This window comes from Salmo salar, chromosome ssa19 (genome assembly GCF_905237065.1).
Source record: "Salmo salar chromosome ssa19, Ssal_v3.1, whole genome shotgun sequence".
Lineage (NCBI taxonomy): Eukaryota > Metazoa > Chordata > Actinopteri > Salmoniformes > Salmonidae > Salmo > Salmo salar.
In genome coordinates this window covers 59,746,764-59,770,729 of record NC_059460.1, presented here as the reverse complement: position 1 = coordinate 59,770,729, position 23,966 = coordinate 59,746,764, and the positions used below count along the sequence as shown (strand labels likewise).

Sequence of the window (23,966 nt, the reverse complement as noted above, 5' to 3'; positions counted from 1 at the left end):
AACGGTGGGCTATCAAGCTTCCGCCTATTCCTCTGGACGTGTGGATACATCTCGTTATTTGAATACTTTTTTTGAATATTCCATGAGGGGTGTTGATGTCAACTGCCTGTATTCAATGGAGAGTGAGATGCTTGCTAGTCTTATGAATATGCATAGGCCATCTCAGGGACAACTCTGATATAAAATGTTTTTTCTGAAAGTTGCTGGGATGTTATGTGCATCACACTATCAGTACACTCATAACAACCTAAGCATTACGGAAAACTTGTATTAGATCAAATAAGCATCACATATCAAAATAGTAATACATTTTTATATTGTCTAAACTCTCTCATTGCCCCCCACACAAAAAAACCTCTCACTTGCTTAATAATTAATGATCTGCTTAACGTGAACAGATTTTGGGCGGATTAAACTCTCGCTTCGCCTCTTCCTCTCTGGTTAAACTAACTATGATTATTATTATTCATTTTCCCATAAATAAATAACTAATGATCAAATGTATGATATGACAAATGTATTATTTATTTATTGAACTTTATTTATTGAATATCTATTCTAGGGTCAGTAGTGCTATAATTTGAAATCGCATAGGCCTATCTAAAACTCCTCCGCCTACATGCCCACACTGTTTGCCCTACTTGGCTTGCCGTAGTATGCCCAACTGCCCGGATGACAGGGGAATTTGAAAAACAATGGACTGTAAAAACCGGCGGTTGTAGCTAAAAGAGCTAACTAGTGTTGTGATATAAATTGGAAACTTAAATTCGGCAAATTACAATACTAGCTAGATAATTCTGCAACGCAAGGTAAGTCAAATAACAAGCCTGTTGCTAACGTCGTGTGTTTCAGCCTTTGTAACTAACGTAAAGTTAGCAGCTAGCCACATAAAATAGAAGGTAACTAACGTTAGCTAACTAACCTCGAATGCATAGGTCCTACAAGTTTGCAAGTTACCGTTAAATGCTGAATTGAGCCCCTCTAGTTAACGTTAGTTGCCTGATAGACCCGACTGTAAATCACAGATTTCTGGGCTCCAATATGAATTAAAGCAGTACAAAAACGTGGAAAGTTCACTTACAAGCGACAATGTTGAATACTTAACGTTACATTTGAACTTACTCTTCCGGTTTCTGTGCGGTTGCTCCGACCTTATTCAGGTCGAAACGTGAAACAAATATCCACATGAAAGTATTGTTAACCCGACTTTTTAGAGCGCCAGCCAGTACTGCAGTTGACATTTCAACTGGTACATGTGCAAAACCATGTAAACACCTGCAAGACTTCGGTAAGTATAGACAGGTGGGTTGTTTAGCCAAAAAACGATGCATGAACAAAACCGACAGGGTTGGCGTAGAATCAAAGGATCGTTGACAATATGTAAACTTTATAAAATGAAAACGAATACATTTGCAGAATGAACACTTGTCTATCATATACATCGTTAGTTGTTTAGCTAGCGAATTTTAGCCATGTTAGCATAGACGTGACAGACACAAAACACAATACTTGAGTTAAAGTAAAGATACCTTCTTAGGAAATGACTCAAGTAAAAGTGAGTCACCCAGTAGAATACCAATTGAGTAAAAATATAAAAGTATTTGGTCTTAAATATGCTTATGTACTAAGTATACTTAAGTGTACATATACTTAAGCAGTGGTGGAAAAAGTACCCAATTGTCAATCAAACATGAGTAAAAGTAATGATGCCCTAATAGAAAATTACTCGAGAAAGTGAAAGTCACCCAGTAAAATACTACTTGAGTAAACGACTAAAAGTATTTGGATTTAAATATACTAAAGTATCAAAAGTAAATGTAATTGCTCAAATATACATAAGTATCAAAAGTAAAAGTATAAATCATTCCTTATTTAAACAAACCAGATGCTACCATTTTTTTGTATTTTTATTTATGGATAGCCAGGGGCACACTCAAACACTCAGACATAATTTACAAATGAAGCATTGGTGTTAGTGAGTCTGCCAGATCAGAGGCAGTAGGGATAACCAGGGGTGTTCTCTTGATAAATGTGTGAATTCTAAAATGTTCCTGTCCTGCTAAGCATTCAAAATGTAACTAGTACTTTTGGGTGTTAGGAAAAAATGGAGTAAAAAGTACATTATTTTCTTTAGAGATGTAGTGAAGTAAAAGTAGTCAAATATAAATAGTAAAATAAAGTACAGATAATCCAAAAAAACGACTTAAGTAGTACTTTAAAGTATTTTTACTTAACTACTTTACACCACTGTACTTAAGTATATTCCAGGCTGTATTACATCTGGCCGTGATTGAGAGTCCCATAGGGCGGTGCACAATTGGCAAAGCGTCGTTAGGGTTTGGCCGGGGTAAGCTGTCATTGTACAGTCATGGCCAAAAGTTTTGAGAATGACACAAATATGAATTTTCAAAGTTTGCTGCTTCAGTGTCTAGATATTTTTGTCAGATGTTACTATGGACTACTGAAGTATAATTACAAGCATTTCATAAGTGTTAAAGGTTTTTATTGAGAATTACATGAAGTTGATGCAGAGTCAATATTTGCAGTATTGACCCTTCTTTTTCAAGACCTCTGCAATCCGCCCTGGCATGCTGTTAATTAACTTCTGGGCCACATCCTGACTGATGGCAGCCCATTCTTGCATAATCAATGCTTGGAATTTGTCAGAATGTGTGGGTTTTTGTTTGTCCACCCGCCTCTTCAGGATTGACCACAAGTTCTCAATGGGATTAAGGTCTGGGGAGTTTCCTGGCCATGGACCCAAAATATCAATGTCTTGTTCTCCGAGCCACTTAGTTATCACTTTTGCCTTATGGCAAGGTGCTCCATCATGCTGGAAAAGGCATTGTTCGTCACCAAACTGTTCCTGGATGGTTGGGAGAAGTTGCTCTCGGAAGATGTGTTGGTACCATTCTTTATTCATGGCTGTGTTCTTAGGCAAAATTGTAAGTGAGCCCACTCCCTTGGCTGAGAAGCAACCTCACACATGAATGGTCTCAGGATGCTTTACTGTTGGCATGACACAGGACTGATGGTAGCGCTCACCTTGTCTTCTCCGGACAAGCATTTTTCCGGATGGCCCAAACAATCGGAAGGGGATTCATCAGAGAAAATGACTTTAATGACTTTAACCCAGTCCTCAGCAGTCCAATCCCTGTACCCTTTTGCAGAATATCAGTCTGTCCCTGATGTTTTTCCTGGAGAGAAGTGGCTTCTTTGCTGCCTTTATTGACACCAGGCCATCCTCCAAAAGTCTTTGCCTTACTGTGCGTGTAGATGCACCCACACCTGCCTGCTGCCATTCCTGAGCAAGCTCTGTACTGGTGGTGCCCCGATCCCGCGGCTGAATCAACTTTAGGAGAAGGTCTTGGTGCTTGCTGGACTTTCTTGGGCGCCCTGAAGCCTTCACAACAATTGAATCGCTCTCCTTGAAGTTCTTGATGATCTGATAAATGGTTGATTTTGTGCAATCTTACTGGCAGCAATATCCTTGCCTGTGAAGCCCTTTTTGTGCAAAGCAATGATGACGGCACGTGTCAACGTGTGCAATATGTTAGGAGATGAAGAAGATTGGGTTATTCATTTCACCGGTCACGTCATTTTATTATGACACTTATCGGTAGTCCCCAGTCACGCGGTTGGTTTACAAGCACACTCAGAGACTGGAGCATTGTGATTCACTCACTGTTATGCACGTGCCAAATTATGTAGTTACAGTATGGATTTCACAACTAAATGTTTGCCAGCTAGATACAGTGCCTTCAGAAAGTATTCATACCCCTTGACTTATTCCATATTTTGTTGTTGCAGCCTGAATTCAAAATTGATTACATTGATTTTCTTTCTCACCCATCTACACACACTACTCCATGACAAAGGGAAAACATGGTTTTAGACATTTTTGCAAATGTATTGAAAATGAAATACAGAAATATCTAATTTATAGTGCATATATTCAGACGCCTTCCCTTTTTCCACATTTTGTTACGTTACAGCCTTATTCTAAAATTGATTAATTATTTTTGTCCCCTATCAATCTACACACAATACCCCATAATGACAAAGCGAGGAAAGGTTTTTGCAAATTTATTACAAATTAAAAATAAAAATAAAGTATTTTCAGACATATTCAGACCCTTTGTTATGAGACTCAAAATTGAGCTCAGGTGAGTCCTGTTTCCATTGATCATCCTTGAGATGCTTCTTGATTGGAGTCGACCTGTGGTAAATTCAATTGATTGTCCATGATTTGGAAAGGCACACACCTGTCTATATAAGGTCCCACAGTTGACTGTGCATGTCAGAGCAAAACCAAGCTATGAGGTCGACGGAATTGTCTGTAGCGCTCCAAGACAAGATTGTGTCGAGGCACAGATCTGGGGAAGAGTACCAAAAAATGTCTTCAGCATTGAAGGCCCCTAACAACACTGGCCTCCATCATTCTTAAATGGATGAAGTTTCGAACCACCAAGACTTCCTACAGCTGGCCGCCCAGGGCCAAACTGAGCAATCGGGGGAGAAGGGCCTTGGTCAGGGCGGTGACCAAGAACCAGATGGTCACTCTGACAGAACTATATAGTTCCTCTGTGGAGATGGGGGAACCTTCCAGAAGGACAACCATCTCTGCAGCAGTCCACCAATCAGGCCTTAATGGTAGAGTGGCCAGATGAAAGCCACTCCTCAGTAAAAGGCACATGACTGTCCACTTGGAGTTTGCCAAAAGGCACCTAAAAGACTCAGACCATGAGAAACAAGATTCTCTGGTCTGATGAAACCAAGATTAAACTCTTTGGCCTAAATGCCAAGTGTCAGATCTGGAGGAAACCTGGGACCATCCCTATGGTGAAGCATGGTGGTGGCAGCATCATGCTGTGGGGATGTTTTTCAGGAGCAGGGACTGGGAGATTAGTCAGGATTGAGGGAAAGATGACCGGAACCTACTCCAGAGCGCTCAGGACCTCAGGCTGGGGAGAAGGTTCACATTCCAATGGGACAATGACCCTAAGCACACAGCCAAGACAACGCAGAAGGGGCTTCGAGCAAGTCTCTGAAAGTCCTTGTGTGGCCTAGCCAGAGCCCGGACTTGAACCCGATTTGAACATCTCTGCAGAGACCTGAAAATAGCTTTGCAGTGATGCTCCCCATCAAACCTGACAAAGCTTGAGAGGATCTGCAGAGACGTATCGGAGAATCTCCCCACGTACAGGTGTGCCAAGCTTGTAGCGTCATACCCAAGAAGTCTCAAGGCTGTAATCGCTGCCAAAGGTGCTTAAACAAAGTACTGAGTAGTAAAGGGTCTGACAACTTATGTAAATGTGATATTTCAACCAAAAGACATGCCATACATTTGCAAACCTTTCTAAACACCTGTAACAAAAATTGGGAAAAAGTGAAGGTCTGAATACTGGGGCAAACACAACACATTACTGAGTACCACTCTTAATGTTGTCAAGCATGGTGGTGGCTGCATCATGTTATGGGTATGCTTGTCATCGGCAAGGACCAGGGAATTATTTAGGATAAAAATAAACATAATAGAAATAAGCACAACCAAAATCCTAGAGGAAATCCTGGTTCGGTCTGCTTTCTAACAGACACTGGGAGACAAATTCACCTTTCAGCAGGAAAATAACCTAAAACACAATGCCAAATCTATACTGGAGTTGCTTACAAAGGCAACGGTGAATGTTCCTGAATGTCAAGTTACAGTTTTGACTTAAATAGGCTTGAAAATCGATGGCAAGACTTGAAAATGGCAGTCTTGCAATGCTCAACAACCAACTTGATAAATATTGACGAATTTAAAAAAGAATATGGACAAGTATTGTACAATTCAGGTATCCGAAGCTCTTAGAGACTTATCCCCCCAAAAATCATCACATTTTTCTTCCACTTTAACATTAGAGTATTGTGTGTGGATCATTGACAAAAAAATGACAATTGAATCCATTCAGAGGGTGACTGGGCAAGACAAAATATTTAAGTTTCCTTGAACGGGGTATGGTGGTAGGTGCCAGGCACACCGGTTTGAATGTGTCAACTGAAATGCTGCTGGGTTTTTCACACTCAACAGTTTCCCGTGTGTATCAAGAGTAGTCCACCACCCAAAAGACATCCAGCCAAATTGACTCAACTGTGGTGAGTCAACTGTGTGGAAGTATTGTCATCAACATGGGCCAGCATCCTTGTGGAACGCTTCTCCTTGTGGAGCACACTCATCTTTACCCACTAAATCAAAGTTTATTTGTCACGTGCGCCGAATACAACAGGTGTAGGTAGACCTTACAATGAAATGCTTACTTACAGACTCTAACCAATAGTGCGAAAAAAGGTGTGTGTGGGTAAGTAAAGAAATAAAACAACAGTAAAAAGACATTTGAAAATAAGAGTAGCAAGGCTATATACAGACACCGGTTAGTCAGGCTTATTGAGGTAGTATGTACATGTGGGTATGGTTAAAGTGACTAGGCATATGATGAACAGAGAGTAGCAGTAGCGTAAAAAGAGGGGTTGGCGGGTGGTGTGACACAATGCAGATAGCCGCTTAGCCAATGTGTGGGAGCACTGGTTAGTCGGGCCAATTGAGGTAGTATGTACATGAATGTATAGTTAAAGTGACTATGAATATAAACAGAGAGTAGCAGCAGTGTAAAAGAGGGGTTGGGGGGGTGGGACACAATGCAAATAGTCCGGGTAACCATTTGGTTACCTGTTCAGGAGTCTTATGGCGTGGGGGTAAAAACTGTTGAGAAGCCTTTTTGTCCTAGACTTGGCACTCCGGTACCGCTTGCCATGCGGTAGTAGAGAGAACAGTCTATGACTGGGGCCTTTGACAATTTTTAGGGCCTTCCTCTGACACCGCCTGGTGTAGAGGTCTTGGATGGCAGGCAGCTTTGCCCCAGTGATGTACTGGGCCGTACGCACTACCCTCTGAAGTGCCTTGCGGTCGGAGGCCGAGCAATTGCCGTACCAGGCAGTGATGCAACCGGTCAGGATGCTCTTGATGTTGCAGCTGTAGAACCTTTTGAGGATCTCAGGACCCATGCCAAATCTTTTTAGTTTCCTGAGGGGGAAATAGGCTTTGTCGTGCCCTCTTCACGACTGTCTTGGTGTGTTTGGACCATGCTAGTTTGTAGTTGATGTGGACACCAAGGAACTTGAAGCTCTCAACCTGCTCCACTACAGCCCCGTCGATGAGAATGGGGGGCGTGCTTGGTGCTCCTTTTCCTGTAGTCCACAATCATCTCCTTAGTCTTGGTTACGTTGAGGGAGATTGTTATTCTGGCACCACCCGGCCAGGTCTCTGACCTCCTCCCTATAGGCTGTCTTGTCGTTGTCGGTGATCAGGCCTACCACTGTTGTGTCGTCTGCAAACTTAATGATGGTGTTGGAGTCGTGCCTGGCCATGCAGTCGTGGGTGAACAGGGAGTACAGGAGGGGACTGAGCACGCACCCCTGGGGAGCTTCAGTGTTGAGGACCAGCGTGGCAGATGTGTTGTTGCCTACCCTTACCACCCCTGGGTGGCCCGTCAGGAAGTCCAGGATCCAGTTGCAGAGGGAGGTGTTTAGTCCCAGGGTCCTTAGCTTAGTGATGAGCTTTGTGGGCACTATGGTGTTGCACACTGAGCTGTAGTCAATGAACAGCATTCTCACATAGGTGTTCCTTTTGTCTAGGTGGGAAATGGTAGTGCGATTGAGATTGCGTCATCTGTGGATCTGTTTAGGCGGTATGTGAATTGGAGTGAGTGTAGGCTTTTCGGGATGATGGTGTTGTGAGCCATGACCAGCCTTTCAAACCACTTCATGGCTACTGACGTGAGTGCTACAGGGCGGTAGTCATTTAGGCAGGTTACCTTCGCAGTCTTCCACTAAATTATGCAAGTTAACCTATAGACTGATAAGCATGACTGTCAATTGTATTTACATCGACTGGTTTTTCCGTCAATGAATGAAAATCATTATTTAGCCATTTTGGCAGGCAACCGTTTTATTTATAGGCTTTAAGAAAAAAAGATCAGCCAGAAGCCGATGTAAACCCTGATCTGATCGTCCTCATACATCAAAGGTTCGACTCCTGACTTTTTGGCTTGGATGGCCAGTTGTAGAACTTTTACCTTTTTCCCTGTAGTTAAGGAACTTTGCGACAATGTCCATTTGGTTTGCTGCTCATGTCCCCTCTCGGGCCGCCTGTTCGATTTGCTCGTTACATTTTGGTAGCCCGTACGAAGTTCTACTTGCTCAGTAGTTGTGGTATTACCCTTTCCAGTAATTCTTCCATTTTGGGTTGTTTAACAGCTTTCGGGAAAATTTACAAAACTTAAGTCCTCCATCCTGTTTTGGTCTTTTTGTTAATCCACGCTTTTCTCATGCGATTTCCCCCCCCCCCCCATGGTTAACCCAGTTTCGGCCTTGTCCACGCGTTTGCCCAGTTCAGTCATATCAGTTTTGATTTATTTGATATCATTGGATATTTTCTTTACCTGTTTAAACAGTTTATTCTTGCCAGTTCTAATTTCTGTTAGTAGTGTCTCTAAACTCACTTTAGACAAGTCGTCAGCTTCTTGGTCAATGGCCATGTTTCGCTGTTTGTTTCTCTTTCTAGGTTTAGTATTTGCCATAACATGCAGTTGCCAACATAACTTTTCAGTTATTTCTTGATGTTGGTGAAGTTATTTTCAATTTAATTTTAAGAGGCATACTTTTCATAAAGGAAGGGAATTCCAAACGGATCACCTTCACCTGACTACCTTACGGCCGGCATACCGGAAATCGTCTCAAATCTATTCATTTTGGCGTTACAGATGGAAGTCCGATTGACTCATGGATACCAATTTTATATCTCTGCGCTAACGCTAGTTAGCAACTTGCTTCAAACTGCACGCAGACACACGAATGTTATCCATGAGTTCATCTGACTCTGGGGAAGTAGATAAAGAGCCTCATTGCATTAAAGGGATTCTTCTGGATTTTGACAATCTCATTCCGCTACTGGACGGAGAAGATGGGGAGGGTTTCACAGTGCATAACGCTTCATTCACATTACATCTGAGCTGTCCGTTGCGTTGTGCAGGATGTCCTTCATCTCAATGGGAACTGTCCGCAAAGGAGTGATATAGCAGCGCCCCCTTGCTGTTGAAGGCTTCGTTGCAAAACTTCAGCAAGAGTCTGTCAAAAGAACAGGATGTTACCAAACCACAGAAAAATATGTGGTTTTGTGCGATTGCTTTATGGGATAGCTAGCAACTTCGAAACGATTAACCATAATAGTAATGTTAAATAATACACATTGGCTGTTAAAAATATATATTATATGGCTGTTTCCTCCCATTTTACTATATTGTGATGGTTATGACGTTTAGTTGTTTCTTATAATTATTAGGTGGCGGTCGCTACCTACAGTTTCTTCTACCTAGCCTAGCTTTTAGTTAGTAGTGATGCGAACTTTGGCTCTTTTTAGTGACTCAGATCTTTTTGACTCGTTCAGTCAAAAGAACGACTAAGACTCGTTTCGTTAGAGCACATATCTGGAGCCACCGCGCCGAAGGAGCGCTTATTAATTCTCCTGCAGTCATTGCTGCCAGCAGGTCAAACGAATGACAAAAATGAACTAGTGAGTCGCTCAGAAAAACCAATCATGACACTCGAGTCAGTAAAGAGCCGTTAAAAAAATAACAAGTTCACGAAATAGCTAGCTGCTCCGTAAACTAGCTCGACTTGATAGAAAGTTAGAGAAACAAGTTGAGGAAAAAGTAACTAAACAAAACATGTTTTATTATCACCTGAAACAGTGTGTTTCTCCTGTCTTGAATGAAAAGGTCATATTTTGCAATCTCCCCAAATAATTGTAATCTCTCTCCTTACATTGTGAACCCCATATTCGCCATCCAGAAACGGAACGAGGGAGCATGACGATGACATATGGCGTAATGAAATACCCGATGTGTACGGGGCATCAGGGATGAGCAAACAAATCGTGATAGCCACACACAGAGACCTGCGTTTTGAGGTCAGTTAATATTACTTTCCTGTGGATATTTTGTCACACATTTCCAACTGAATAAGGACGAAATCAGCAGACGGGTAGAGTAAGTTCAAATGAACTTTATTCAACATTGTGACTTGTAAAGGGACTGTTTGGATTCTGTTTTACTGTAAAAGTTAGAGACGAGTGAGAAAATACATTTCACTCAGATTAACGTTAGATGGTGCTTTATTTACTTAACCAAAACAGTTAACTCGGGCTACAAGGCGATTCCACATTCTGCCAACGGAATGGGAGCGAAAAATATTTTTGGTATATCAGATTGTTCTGGCAATTCTCATATAGGAACTTTATTGTGAGGAAAGATGTTTAACATGCTTTTTACATTTGTATCACGAACCATTTTTGTTAAAATCATAATGCAATTGGCCCTTTATAGACCTATACATGCCTCCTGTAAGACCTTACCGTACATGATACAGACAACATTTTGGTGTCGTCATACACCTTTTATAGTGTGCTGTAACATATGGAGTATGTCTACATTCTGAAATATGCATTTTCATATAAATGTATTCAACATTTAAAAATATACTAGTCATACGTAAAGATTTCCAGAGTGGTCTGATATTTTTTATTATATGACCCATTTTATAAATGTATATGTAGGTCATGAAATAATCACATTCCTCATTTAGGATTGCACATTCAGCAAATCACCAGCAGAGGGAGTTCCCGTTGGTGGTGCTCATAAAATGTATCAGAACTTCATAATTAGCAGAGAGCCCACTTTGTGGTGTACTTGTAGAGTATATTGTTCCAAACAGTATGTCTTAAAACGAACAAAATCAAAGAGTGTAGTTTTGAGATATTCATATGAATATATTTATGTGAAATGTATATTTCAGAATGTAGATGTACTCCATATATTACAGCACACTATAAGGAGTTTAATGATGACAAAGATGTTGTCTGTATCATGTACTGTTCAAGGGTCTTACAGGAGGCATGCATAGGTCTAAAATTGCCAATTTCATAATTTTTTTCTAACAAATGATTTGTTATACAAATATAAAAAGCATGCTAAACATCCCTTCCTCCGACTGTATTTCCTATGTGAGAATTGCCAGAACAATCTAAGATATTTGATTGGTGATTCTAAGGCCAAGGTTTATTTGTGTTATCCATATGCCTTGGTTTGTTAAGTTTGTCCCTGCGACCAGCAGTCTAGTCATTTTTGGTGTTAGTGGACCAGGACAGGACCACCATGCAGCAGCCCCCACCAGGGGCAGGAGGGCGCTTCTTGGGTATGCTGTCCCCTGGCCATGGGGGAAGAAAGCTGGAAGGGAAATCTTTCTACCTGGATGCTGTGAAGAGTCGCCCTGCAGCCTTTCTTGCGGAGGCCATATCCCATCTCGGAGGGGTAGGAAAGCTGGGAGGAATTGTGGCAAATTAAGCATGGGGGGGGGGTCAGTCATTAGATCATTGACATGCTGGAATTATTCTGTAGTAGACATTAGACCGAGAGACTTCTATATATTTTCATTTCAGATTTTATAGTGCTAAGCCTCAAGGTGGACTCCAGCGATATGATGATACATGCAATGATACTTGGCATTATTTTGTAAAATGTTTGCAGAGAATTGAGAGTTTCCTGAATAAGGATGTCAGCTTTGTTGTGACTGGGAGCCTAGAGGGACTCCGAAGCGAGAGGTTCGAAATGACCCGAGGTGGGTCAGACGGGATGACCGGGGAGTGTCACAGCTCTCCCCGCTCCACCAAACCGAGAGAGAGCATCATGACCAGCACCAGGCAGCAGCGTCCAGCCACTGGCACTCCCAGACCAATGGTATGGCCTTCCATCCCAGTGCCATATGACTATCCACATATGGCTGTCCTATCCTACTTTGTGGTGCATTAACATCAAACCATCTGTAATATCTATTTTTATTCACAGAATATCATAGCATTTTTGTATATTCTGTAGTTTATTTATTGCATCTTGGATGTAGACCTTATTGTGTTAAAGAGCTTCTGCTTGTATTAAAAGGAACTGGTATGGGGATTCTCAGCGCTCTTTGTTTCTGCAGGTGTGTGGCAGCCGTGGGAAGGCCCTGCTAGAGAAAGCTATTAGGAATAATGTGAGTGCTTTTATTAGGTCGATTCTGTGGCCTGATTCCAAACTGTCTCCTACCCTTAGACAGGGTTAGGGCTAGAGGTTGATTTGAAAACGGGTTGTCATGGCCTTGCGGTTGGTTTCCATGTGTAGTAATGGATCTTAATTTTCCCATGCTGTTAGACCTTGTAACACGAAAACACTGTCAATGGTTTTATCTTTCAGGAACGGCTTCAGGGGAACAGTGTTTTGGCCAATGCCCGCTCCTGGGGAGTCAAGATAGTGCACGTGGACGGTATCCTTTTCACTACCAAGCAAACGCCTATGTGGAACTCACATTCTCATCACTCATACCTGTTTTAGGTTGACTAACTACTCACAGTTTGCCACAGGATCACCTTGTGTTGAGGTGTCCTACTGTTTGCATGTCAAATTTTCGCCCAGGAATTTACATATCCAAGGAACCTCATTCTGTTGGGCTGTATTGATCCTAAGCTGACAGCAGATGGCGTCAGATCATTTACTTAGTCTAGCCTGAGCTATTTGGCTCTTACCAAGACTGGGCCGTATTATTAAATGTGATCCTTAATTTAGATAAAGATCTCCTGACGCATGTCCAACTGTTGACAGCGGAGAGCTCCAAGGCCAGACGCAGGAAAACTGAGGTAATGTGGTACACCAACCTCTTAGATCTCGTCTGTCCTAATTTATTTATTATTTTACACTGAGGACTGACAAATCCATGTATTTTATAAAGAAAGAGATTGGACCTCTGTCTGCACCAGAAGCATGGTTAGGCTTAAAATGTTACTTTTGTAATTTGCTTGTTTGAAATACTTCCATTAATAAAGGGTTGACGTTAACCTTTTCCCATTTTTTTGGTTTAGCTGAAAAATCCAAACAAGTGTCCTGCAGTGTCTCGTGTCATCAAAGGTCAGTGAATGTTTAACTATGTTATTATTTTCGACTATGGAAATGTGCTGTGCTGTCTTGTAACTCCATTGACTTTCATGCTATTGATGCCAAATATATTTTTCAGCATTTTCTTTCTCCCTTGGTCCACAGCTGGTGCTTTGAAGTCCCCCTATGTGAAGGTAGAGGATTCAAGCAGGTGGGTCCCTCTCTCCTCCTTTCCATGCCCCCCCCCCACACACACACACACTTCAGCTGCTCCTAAGCAATAGGCTATATCCCATCTCCTCAGTCCTGGGGGCATTTCAAGGCCAAGTGCAACAAGACACTGCAAGATCTTTGTGGCTCCTCAGTGCGAGTTTCCCTTTCAAAAAGCCAACTCCACCTGACCCCCCCCACCTCCCCATGTAAAGATATCTTTCCCAACCCTTTCCCTCTCATCTCCTCTACCGAAACTGCCTGGCCTGCACAGAGTGGGAGCTAAAGCAAGTGGGGAGCTTGGCTAGCATGGGCCTTTAAAATTGAATCATGACCTCCAAGAGGGCAGAGTGTGGAGGGGTGACTCGCTGCTGTTCTTGTTTAGCCAAAAGTCTGAATAACAATGGTGGGTTGCATTCCCATTGCCCTCTTCCCCGAAGTGTGCAAAATAATTGGTACAAGCCGAACAAAGATACCAACATCCACCATGTTCCTTACACCAGTCTATTCCTTTGAAATCAATGAGTAAACACTATCGGGAGAAGCATAGTCGAACTGCAACCTTGGTGTTTATCAGGAGGTCAAGGAAGAGGTGGAGGTCTAGGCAGGATGGCTAACTCCCTAGTAAGACATAGTAGCTGAGTCTTGGAACAGAAGCAGTCCACAGTTTGCCAGCTAATCACTCTGAAACCACAATGTGGGTGGTGATCAGTGATGTGCGGTGAGCTGGATGGCTGGGTCAGCACTGGCTAGTATCAAAGCCAGGTTTACTCACAGATACACCTTGATGAAGGCCAAGTTAACCATACAACAGATGGCTCCAACAACCAGTGTAACAGGCTATTAACTGAAATGTACAAATAATTTTCACCAAATGTTATTACCAATGTAGCCAAAATACAGCGCCTTTGGAAAGTATTCAGACCCCTTGACTTTTTCCACATCTTGTTACGTTACAGCCTTATTTTAAAATTGATTAAATTGTTTTCCCCCCTCATGAATCTACACACAATACACCATAATGACAAAGCAATGATAGGATTTCAGAATCTTTTGCTTATTTATAAAAAAATATCACATTTGAATACTTATGTAAATAAGGTATGGGGTATTGTGTGTAGTTTTGCTGAGGATTTATAATATTTATTTTATATTACATCCATTTTAGAATAAGGCTGTAACATAGCAAAATGTGGAAAAAGTCAAGGGGTCTGAGTACTTAACGAAGGCACTGTACATAGCGGCATATTTCAATTTCATCCGACAAAATGATACACTGCTAGCTCGGCCATAGACCGACATTGCATCAACAGTTACAACTGATAGGTGGCACTAAAAGACCAATATATGGACACATTTCATCAGAATAATTCACAACGCAAACTCAATAGCCTTTCACAATGGATTTACAATTCTTCCAATGCGCAAACACACACACACACACACACACACACACACACGATAAAATACGGTTCTAATGCCATTTTCATATCAACAATCGAAATTACCGAACAATGCAGCTGAAAATGTTGGGAAAGTGGCTCATCAAAACAAAATTCTAGCTTCAAAGGGATGTTGTCTGATTCAACAGTAGTCTAACCTTCAAATTGCCAGGGGAAAATGCATTTAGGCCTACCATTACTTGTACATTGAAGTCTGTCACAGAGGTTCACCAGAAGAACAGAGTTGTAAAAGTCACAGCAGAACCCCATGTCCATTATTTTATTCTGTATGCGCACAGCAGGCCCACGGTTGTGGGAGATGCATCACCAAGGCCCATTATGTCCACAAAGCAAAAGTAAATGTCTAATATGTGTAAAAGTCTTGGTAAAAGGTATGAATTGTTAATGACGTTTCAGACAAGTGGACAGTCCAGTACATGGTGATTGCATGTCAGGTCTTGTGTGTAGAGCTCCTGTATGCTGCCTCTGTCTGGTCTTACTTTCATTGTAGTTGACGTTCTGCTCTTCCACTCTGATGTTCCAAACTAGAGGTCGACCGATTATGATTTTTCAACGCCGATGCCGATTATTGGAGGACCAAAAGGGCCTGATGCCGATTTGATTTTTTTTTGTATTATTTTATTTTGTATTTTTTTTATATATATATAATTTTTTTAATTTTTTTAAAATTATTTTTATTTATTTGTAATAATGACAAATACAACAATACTGAATGAACACTTATTTTAACTTAATATAATACATCAATAAAATCAATTTAGCCTCAAATAAATAATGAAACATGTTCAATTTGGTTTAAATAATGCAAAAACAAAGTGTTGGAAAAGAAAGTAAAAGTGCACTAACGTTTACGTTCCTTGCTCAGAACATGAGAACCTAATGAAAGCTGGTGGTTCCTTTTAACATGAGTCTTCAATATTCCCAGGTAAGAAGTTTTAGGTTGTAGTTATAGGAATTATAGGACTATTTCTCTCTATACGATTTGTATTTCATCTACCTTTGACTATTGAATGTTCTTATAGGCACTTTAGTATTGCCAGTGTAACAGTATAGCTTCCGCCCCTCTCCTCGCTCCTACCTGGGCTCGAACCAGCAACACATCGACAACAGCCACCCTCGAAGCAGCGTTACCCATGCAGAGCAAGGGGAACAACTACTCCAAGTCTCAGAGCGAGTGATGTTTGAAACGCTATTAGCGCGCACCCGGCTAACTAGCTAGCCATTTCACATCGGTTGCACCAGCCTAATCTCGGGAGTTGACAGGCTTGAAGTCATAAACAGCGCAATGCATTGCGAAGAGCTGCTGGCAAACACACAAAATTGCTGTTTGAATGAACGCTTACGAGCCTGCTGGTGCCTACCATCGCTCAGTCAGACTGCTATATCAAATCATAGACTTAATTATAACATAATAACACACAGAAATATGAGCCTTAGGTCATTAATATGGTCGAATCCGGAAACTATCACCTCGAAAACAAAACGTTTTTCCTGCAATATGGAACCGTTCCGTATTTTATCTAACTGGTGGCATCCCTAAGTCTAAATATTCCTGTTACATTGAACAACCTTCAATGTTATGTCATAATTACGTAAAATTCTGGCAAATTAGTTTGCAACGAGCCAGGCGGCCCAAACTGTTGCATATACCCTGACTCTGCGTGCAATGAACGCAAGTGCAGTGACACAATTTCACCTGGTTAATATTGCCTGCTAACCTGGATTTCTTTTGCTAAATATGCAGGTTTAAAAATATATACTTCTGTGTATTGATTTTAAGAAAGGCATTGATGTTTATGGTTAGGTACAGTCGTGCAACGATTGTGCTTTTTTCGCAAATGCGATTTTGTTAAATCATCCCCCGTTTGGCGAAGTCGGCTGTTAGGAAGAAATAGTCTTCACAGTTCGCAACGAGCCAGGCGGCCCAAACTTCTGCATATACCCTGACTCTGTTTGCAAGAGAAGTGACACATTTTCCCTAGTTAAAATAAATTCATGTTAGCCGGCAATATTAACTAACTATGCAGGTTTAAAAATATATACTTGTGTGTTGATTTTAAGAAAGGCATTGATGTTTATAGTTGGAGCAACGTGTACCTAAGCGATTATATGCAACGCAGGACAGGCTAGATAAACTAGTAATATCATCAATCATGTGTTGTTAACTAGTGATTATGATTGATTGTTTTTTATAAGATAAGTTTAATGCTAGCTAGCAACTTACCTTGGCTTCTTACTGCATTCGTGTAACAGGCAGGCTCCTCGTGGAGTGCAATATAAAGCAGGTGGTTAGAGCGTTGGACTAGTTAACCGTAAGGTTGTAAAATTGAATCCCTGAGCTGACAAGGTAAAAATCTGTTGTTCTGCCCCTGAACAAGGCAGTTAACCCACCGTTCCTAGGCCATCATTGAAAATAAGAATGTGTTCTTAACTAACTTGCCTAGTTAAATAAAGGTCAAAAAAAAAAAAAAAAAAGATTTCCGATTGTTATGAAAACTTGAAATCGGCCATAATTAATCGGCCATTCCGATTAATCGGCCGACCTCTATTCCAAACGGTACGTTACATTATTCCAACTTGGAAAATTGTTCGAGGTGCAATAGTGCCCAGTTGACAGGTTGTTTTTGCTAGCTTTGTTCAGTTCAAGGGATGCGAGCGCCAAATTATGTAGACACAGACAAATGTTGCTCAGCTTACACCAGGCAATACGCATGTGCAAAATATGAAATTGGCTCGAATGAAGCTACTTCCAAGCTAGACAAAGCAGCAACACCTATGCTGACCCTGTCCATTCACAATGACTGTAGTCAGGAAAGGCTGCACATGTAAAGGATATTAATGGATTTGAATGGCTGGAAAGAATGAATACCCTGGCACCTTTCCTGAGGTTTTGATGCAGTTTTAGCACATTTTGAGGGTTTGAGCATAAATACCGCCAGAATCATTTGAGAAAAAACAGATAAAGAATGACAATTTTATTTGGATTTCATGACAGCTTTTTAAAAGTAGATTATCACAGGGCACTTGCCTACCACGACTGCACGTCACAGGTGGTGATGCTCTGCCCCTGGCCTTTGTATATCCTCTCCACCACCCCACCCGATGCTAGCTTAGGAGGCTAGTGTTTCAGCCAGGCTGATTTCCGTAATTGAACTTTTAGAACTCCCCTGACTGTTAGGTAATGTGACGAGTGCCATCAGTGAGACAGGCATTCGGGCTGCTCCCTGGGAGCCCAGGGCTCAAGCGGAGGATACGGTTTCTTCTGTTCCACCTTGCCTTTGCAAGCAGCCCTGCATTGGATTCAATGGACACGAAGGGGGACTCAATGTGCTAAAAGCAATTTTCAGCAGCCGTATCATTTAAGCTAATTACAGGGCCATGCCTGCTCAGCTAAGGTACTGGGCCCATTCCATGAGAAATTGAGCCAGTGGGCTGTGACGGCTAAACCCGTTTGGTTGTTTGCTAGGTCATGTTCATTAGGACACACCGTAGCAAAACATTCAATGGGAATCAAGAATTTCTTATTGGACAGATGGTACTCTCTTTCTGAGCGATTTCTAACTTTTTGTACCTACTGAACACAACACAGGTCTTAGTTGGGGTCTGTTTGATACAAGTCAAGGCTAAGACCTTACTGCAGTGTACAGTATTTAAAGTGCATTCGGAACCTTCCAGAAGAACAACCATCCCTGCAGCACTCCACCAATCAGGCCTTTATGGTAGAGTGGCCAGACGGAAGCCATTCATCAGCCCACTTGGAGTTTGCCAAAAGGCACCTAAAGGACTCATAGACCATGAGAAACAAGATTCTCTGGTCTGATGAATCCAAGATTGAACTCTTTGGCCTGAATGCCAAGCGTGACGTCTGGAGGAAACCTGGCACCATCCCTATGGTGAACCATGGTGGTGGCAGCATCATACTGTGGGGGTGTTTTTCGGCAGCAGGGACTGGGAGACTAGTCAGGATTGAGGGAAAGATCCTTGATGAAAACATGCTCCAGAGTGCTCAGGACCTCAGACTGGGGCGACGGTTTACCTTTCAACAGGACAACGACCCTAAGCACATAGCCAAGACAATGCAGGAGTGGCCCAGCCAGAGCCTGGACTTGAACCCGATCGCACATTTCTGGAGACCTGAAAATAGCTGTGTAGCGACGTTCCCCTCCAACCTGACAGAGCTTGAGAAGAATGGGAGAAACTCTCCAAATAAATTTGCAAACATTTAGAAAAACCTGTTTTTGCTTTGTCATTATGGGGTGTTGTGTGTAGATTGAGGGGGGGAAAAACTATTTAATACATTTTTAGAATAAGGCTGTAATAAAATGTGGGAAAAGTTGAGGGGTCTGAATACATTCCAAATGCATGTGGTCATGCACAGTGTAATCAAACCTAGCGTTATGCAAGTGTATATTTTCTGCTGTGCAATGACTTTCACCTTAGATCTAATTATAGTATCCAATTCTCTCTCCTATTTGTTATGGAACCAGGAAATACAAGGCCCTGCACATGCAGTCCATGGCCTTCCCCACTCTGTGCTACTCTGGCAGGTTCAGTCCTTTTGAACCCCCTGCACCCCCCCAGCCTGAGAGAGTCAAGGAGGAGGAACAAAAAAAAGCCAGGTATAACACACTGTGAACAGGCCACAAGCCTAACCTTACTGGCCTTGGAACTCGGCCATTGTTGGTTTTTATCTCTACAACAGCCCAGGAATAGTGCTCTTTTGATGTTGGTGTCCGATTAGCGTTGGCGTTCACATTATATGGTTCAGACAATACATCTGTGCCTTTTTATACAGAGGGAAGAAACTTCAAACTTTTCCCCCCACACCATTAAATAGACAGATAATTAAGAGTTTGAGTACAAGCCAGGACAACCCTCGAAGCCCTCTCCCACGCAACCCCTCACTTTGCCGGGCACGCAAAAAGAACCTGGGCTACTGCGAGTGCTGTCATGAACCCTTTAAGGACCAGGATGAGGTAAGACCTGTATCCGAGTCTGTGTTTTTTTTTTGTCTCTGTTTTGTCAATGTTTTTGTCTGTGTCTTTTTGTCTGTCTGTTAATGTCAGTGTTTTTGTCTTTGTTAATGGTTTGTCTGTAAGCTTGTGTTTTGTCTGTGTATTCTGTCTGTTTTTTTCAATGTCAATATTTTGTCTTTCTTTCACTCTCCTCACTACGTTAACTCTTGTCTGGCAGCACTTGCAGTCGGCTCAGCATCGTGGCTTTGTGCAAGACCCCTCCCACTACAGCCTGGTGGACCAGCTGGTGGCTGACATGGAACCGGGCTTCGCCCCCTGTCCAGCCCCAGAGTCAGCATCCTCAACACTGCTCAGGTGAGAGCCAGGCCTGTCCACTAACATGGCATTGTCTTACGTCCATTGGCGTCACTCCTACGCAACGCTCGTCCCTCAACAGACCGGTCTTGTAAGTCATTGAACTAATATGTTGTGGGACTCCTATTCAAAATCTAATATCAGAAAGCATCTTCCATAGAAAATTGAAACTTCCTAATTTCTGAAATTATTGCGCTCTCCTATGGCTATTTATGAAACAGGCTAAATTACACATTGTGACAGTGAGTCAATAATACCTCCTGCAAAAATGATGGCCGCCAGTGTCTTGATCAGCTGCTTAGCTAACTTGTTGTAGCTAGTTTACTGACATAGACCTTTAGTGACATGCTTAGCTTGTTTTAAATTACCCTGAAGTTGTAGCTAGACACGCTGTCCCAAAATGAAGAGGGACTGTTGTCAGAAATTAGTCAGCTTGTTTCTCCTCGTTCGATTAGCTACTTTGCAACGTTGGGTCAGCTGAGCGCAGCAGCAGTTGACTCTGGAAGCTACTGCACTGACTCGCGGCAGAACAGGCAGCTGCTTCATCGTGAAATTGTCAAACTTCAGAAATACTTCTCCATCCTTGAAGCACTAAACTCCTGAGCTAAAAATGTTGTAACTAAGACTTCAAAAAAACCGCCAACATTATACAGATTTATTGTTTTAGCTTAGATTAATTCAGACTGTTTTGAGGCAGACATGGGGTTTAGCAGACAATATTACCTAGGTAATATTTTTCAATGTTATGACAGCACATTGTAGACTAACTACTTTTCATCTATCCTATTACTCTTTGCACGATACGAGACATAACGGTGCAGGCGGAATCGTCACGCTATCTGGCGTAAGACAATGCTAACACGGTTTAGAAGTACCCTGCTACTATAATGTGATCCAACTAAAATCACTAAACATTGTGCCATACCATTCACATGTACCATGGTTATTTCTCAGAAATGTTCTCTTAATAAATGATCTTCTACAAGTGGTTTTGTGCATTCTGCTGCCCTATCAGGTTGGAGACTCCCCCACTTCTACTACAACTGCCCCACAGCCCCTCTGAGATGCAGACGCACAGTGAGACGGAGCATGCCATCCAGGCCCTGCTTACCCAAGGCTCACCGTCCAACACCCTGGACCCGGATCCAAGCCCTCCCACTCCGAGCCTAGTCCCCCTGTCATCCCATGCTCAGCCTCTCTCCCCTTGCCCTGACACCCCCAGCCTACTCCTCCTGCCATCCCTCCCCCAGCCTCTCTCCTCCTGCCCTGACAACCACCCTCCCTCCCCCGACACCCTTTGTCAGTCCCCCACCCTAGCCCCTCTACCAAACCACTCCCAGCCCCTCTCCCCCAACACCCAATGCCAGCCCCCCAGCCCCTACTCCCAGCCTCCTGTCCTCAGCCCTAAAACCATGTTTCCCTTTGAGCCCATGTCCCAACCCGACAGCCCCTACTCTCAGCCCCCGGTCCTCAGCCCCCAGGTCCTGCTTCAGCCCCCCACTCCTCACCATCCCACAGAGGGGAAAGATATGGAGATTGACAGCCATCTGTCAGCATCCGCAGAGGTGGAACCAGTCCCTCAGACTGTCCCAGGTCGGTCTCGCTCCCTTCCTCGGCTCTGGATCACTGCAGCGAACCCGAAGAAACGCAGCCGATCAGTCAGTCCTGACACCGAGGCCTGCAAGAGGAGAAGGACCTCCCTGGCCAACCGTCACAAATCAAAACCCATCTGGGGCTTCAACAGTGCTGGTTGGACAAGGAAGGAACACCAGCCCTTAGTCCTATCCACATATACTGACAATGAGCTTGTGGCTAAGGCCTACTCCCTGCCCAAAGAACTAGGAACTGCAGAACAAAGACCAACCCCAGATCAGCTGGAAGTGAAGGGAATATCACTGGTGCCAACAATGACACAAGAGAGCATAAACAAAGTTGGGAACGGTGTGGGCATCCGAGCAGCCAACCACTATCACTCTGTGCCCATTTTTGGCCCGGGCCATGCAATATGTCCTTCGATGAAGGTGGACAAGATAACCAGTTGGCCTCCAGTGGAAGTGTTTGGTACAAACCGCCATTCTTTTGCCACATCCGCTCGCTCTAATACAAGGAGCTTCCCAAGGCTTCCTGTGAAGTCCACAGGCAATCCGTCAGGTCATATGGATCATTCCATCTTCATGGACGGGGGTGTTCTACAGCAGCACGCCACAGTAACTCCAAACATCAGTGCATCTTTCCCTCCCCAGCTTCTTCACCACCCTTCAGATAGACCAACCCACTGCCCTGCCTCCAGCCAGGACTCCAACCCCTGCCACTCCCAGTCCGTCACCTCTGTCTTTATCGAGTCTGCCCTGCTTCCCGACCTGGCCATCCCCTCCGACTCGGACTCGGACTGGGAATGCGATCTCATGTCCCGCCTCGGCCCCCCTGCCGCCACCTCCGCCCCTTCCACCCCTTCCACCCTTTCCCTTCCGCAACCAGCGGGGAGCCACCACCAGCAGCTGGACTTGGAGCTACTACAGAGACCCTGCAGCACCTGGACGCTGCACGACACCAGCTATGAGTCGCATCTGTGCGCTGTGTTGCAGCAGCCCCTCACCCTGCCGCCGGACCCCTCTCTAGTGTTTTCCAAGACTATAATGGAAAGTCTAGAAGTGACTCGGCACTGACTCGGGAATGACGGGAGAAGGGTTGATTACTTGACCCATCGAAGTCCCAATACATAAACCTAAGTGGTTTTACATATGAAGTCGTCAAACAAAGTGAACAGACATAACAACAAACATCGCAACTAAATAACATTGACGTTGAAGCTTGTATTTGTCAGGCATCTACCCAAAAATTGACGGATTATTCATGATGTATTACTGCAGAATGCCGCAATTACGTCCTTATAACACTGACTTACGAGGACCTGATGAGGATCCTATGGCCTTGTGTTTCTGGGCCCATCCCTGATCCTTTAATAATTAAAGCACCCAGGCCATATTTTGTCTCATGCAGACTTTTGTCTTTCAGCAGCAATCTCCGGGAACAAGCAACGGTATTGAGAATTTAATGAGTCTCTGCTGGAGGGGGCATTACTCAATTAGTTTAAGTGCTGCGTCTGGATCGGCTCCCAGTAGTGCCGGTGTTGATGTTCAGACCGGGCTAAAGAGTTAAGTGAGTGAAAGACTGAACAGGACTCTGCGGTCCCGGCCAGAAACTCTGATTAATCCTGAAAGGGCTTTGAAGGAGATCCAACGAAAGGGACTGGATGGGTGAAAGGGATATGGGGGCTTGCCACAGTGCTCTCAGCACTGATGGGATCTCCACCATATATATTCCTTTGACAACTGTTTCATAATATTCTGGGCCGATATAGAGCTCCAGACATATGAGGTGTGCTTGCCAGAACTGTTTTTTTCAGAGTTAAAAGGTTGGGACAAAATGTCCCAAAAACTACTGATAAGTGAAGTGGATGTTTGCAACATTTTCTGCCTCATTGTGTTACTTTTAGCATGTGTCTTTGTCCAAGTGCAACAAAAGACTGATTCCAGCTCAGTATTTTGTTTTTTTTCTTCATTAATTATGTTGAATATGACGTTGTATCTCAAACTGAAGAATGGTTTTATAAAATGTGCTTTATTTCCGAAAGGTTTGTCAGCTTCCAGCCTTTCACAATGTGAATGCATAATGTCTCATGTTGGTTTTAACAAAAGTTTAAAATTAAAATATATATATATATATATACAGTACCAGTCAAAGGTTTGGACACACTTACTCATTCAAGGGTTTTTCTTTATTTTTACTATTTTCTACATTGTGGAATAATTGTGAAGACATCAAAACTATGAAATAACATATGGAATCATATAGTAACCAAAAAAGTGTTAAACAAACCAAATATATTGTATATTTGAAGTTCTTCAAAGTAGCCACCCTTTGTCTTGATGACAGCTTTGCACACTCTTGGCATTCTAATCAAC

The 23,966-nt window shown here is 42.9% G+C and overlaps 1 protein-coding gene across 6 annotated transcripts; it reads left to right on the top strand.

The window, feature by feature from the left end:
• Positions 1-648: 648 nt before the first annotated feature.
• On the top strand, positions 649-22,744 carry dbf4b (DBF4B-CDC7 kinase regulatory subunit). 6 transcript variants are annotated; one of them, XM_014158781.2, is made up of 12 exons: positions 649-809; positions 11,230-11,405; positions 11,622-11,831; positions 12,073-12,123; positions 12,324-12,393; positions 12,699-12,763; positions 12,986-13,031; positions 13,164-13,209; positions 19,159-19,290; positions 19,467-19,647; positions 19,865-20,001; positions 21,017-22,744. In XM_014158781.2, the coding sequence occupies exons 2-12, from the start codon at positions 11,250-11,252 to the stop codon at positions 22,665-22,667; spliced, it is 2,745 nt and encodes a 914-aa protein (XP_014014256.1). In that variant the 5' UTR covers positions 649-809; positions 11,230-11,249; the 3' UTR covers positions 22,668-22,744. The 6 variants fall into 6 exon arrangements, with proteins under 6 accessions (XP_014014256.1, XP_014014255.1, XP_014014257.1 ...); XM_014158780.2 differs by having other exon boundaries at positions 11,209-11,405; XM_014158782.2 differs by having other exon boundaries at positions 11,189-11,405; positions 19,509-19,647.
• The last annotated feature ends 1,222 nt before the right edge of the window (positions 22,745-23,966 follow it).

Bases quoted from the DNA above. Each gene is read 5' to 3' on its own strand.
- dbf4b (XM_014158781.2), top strand. From the start codon at position 11,250: ATGCAGCAGCCCCCACCAGGGGCAGGAGGGCGCTTCTTGGGTATGCTG. The intron at 11,832-12,072 runs GTATGGCCTTCC...TTGTTTCTGCAG, and splicing joins CTGGCACTCCCAGACCAATG to GTGTGTGGCAGCCGTGGGAA. The intron at 12,394-12,698 runs GTATCCTTTTCA...ATTTAGATAAAG, and splicing joins CAAGATAGTGCACGTGGACG to ATCTCCTGACGCATGTCCAA.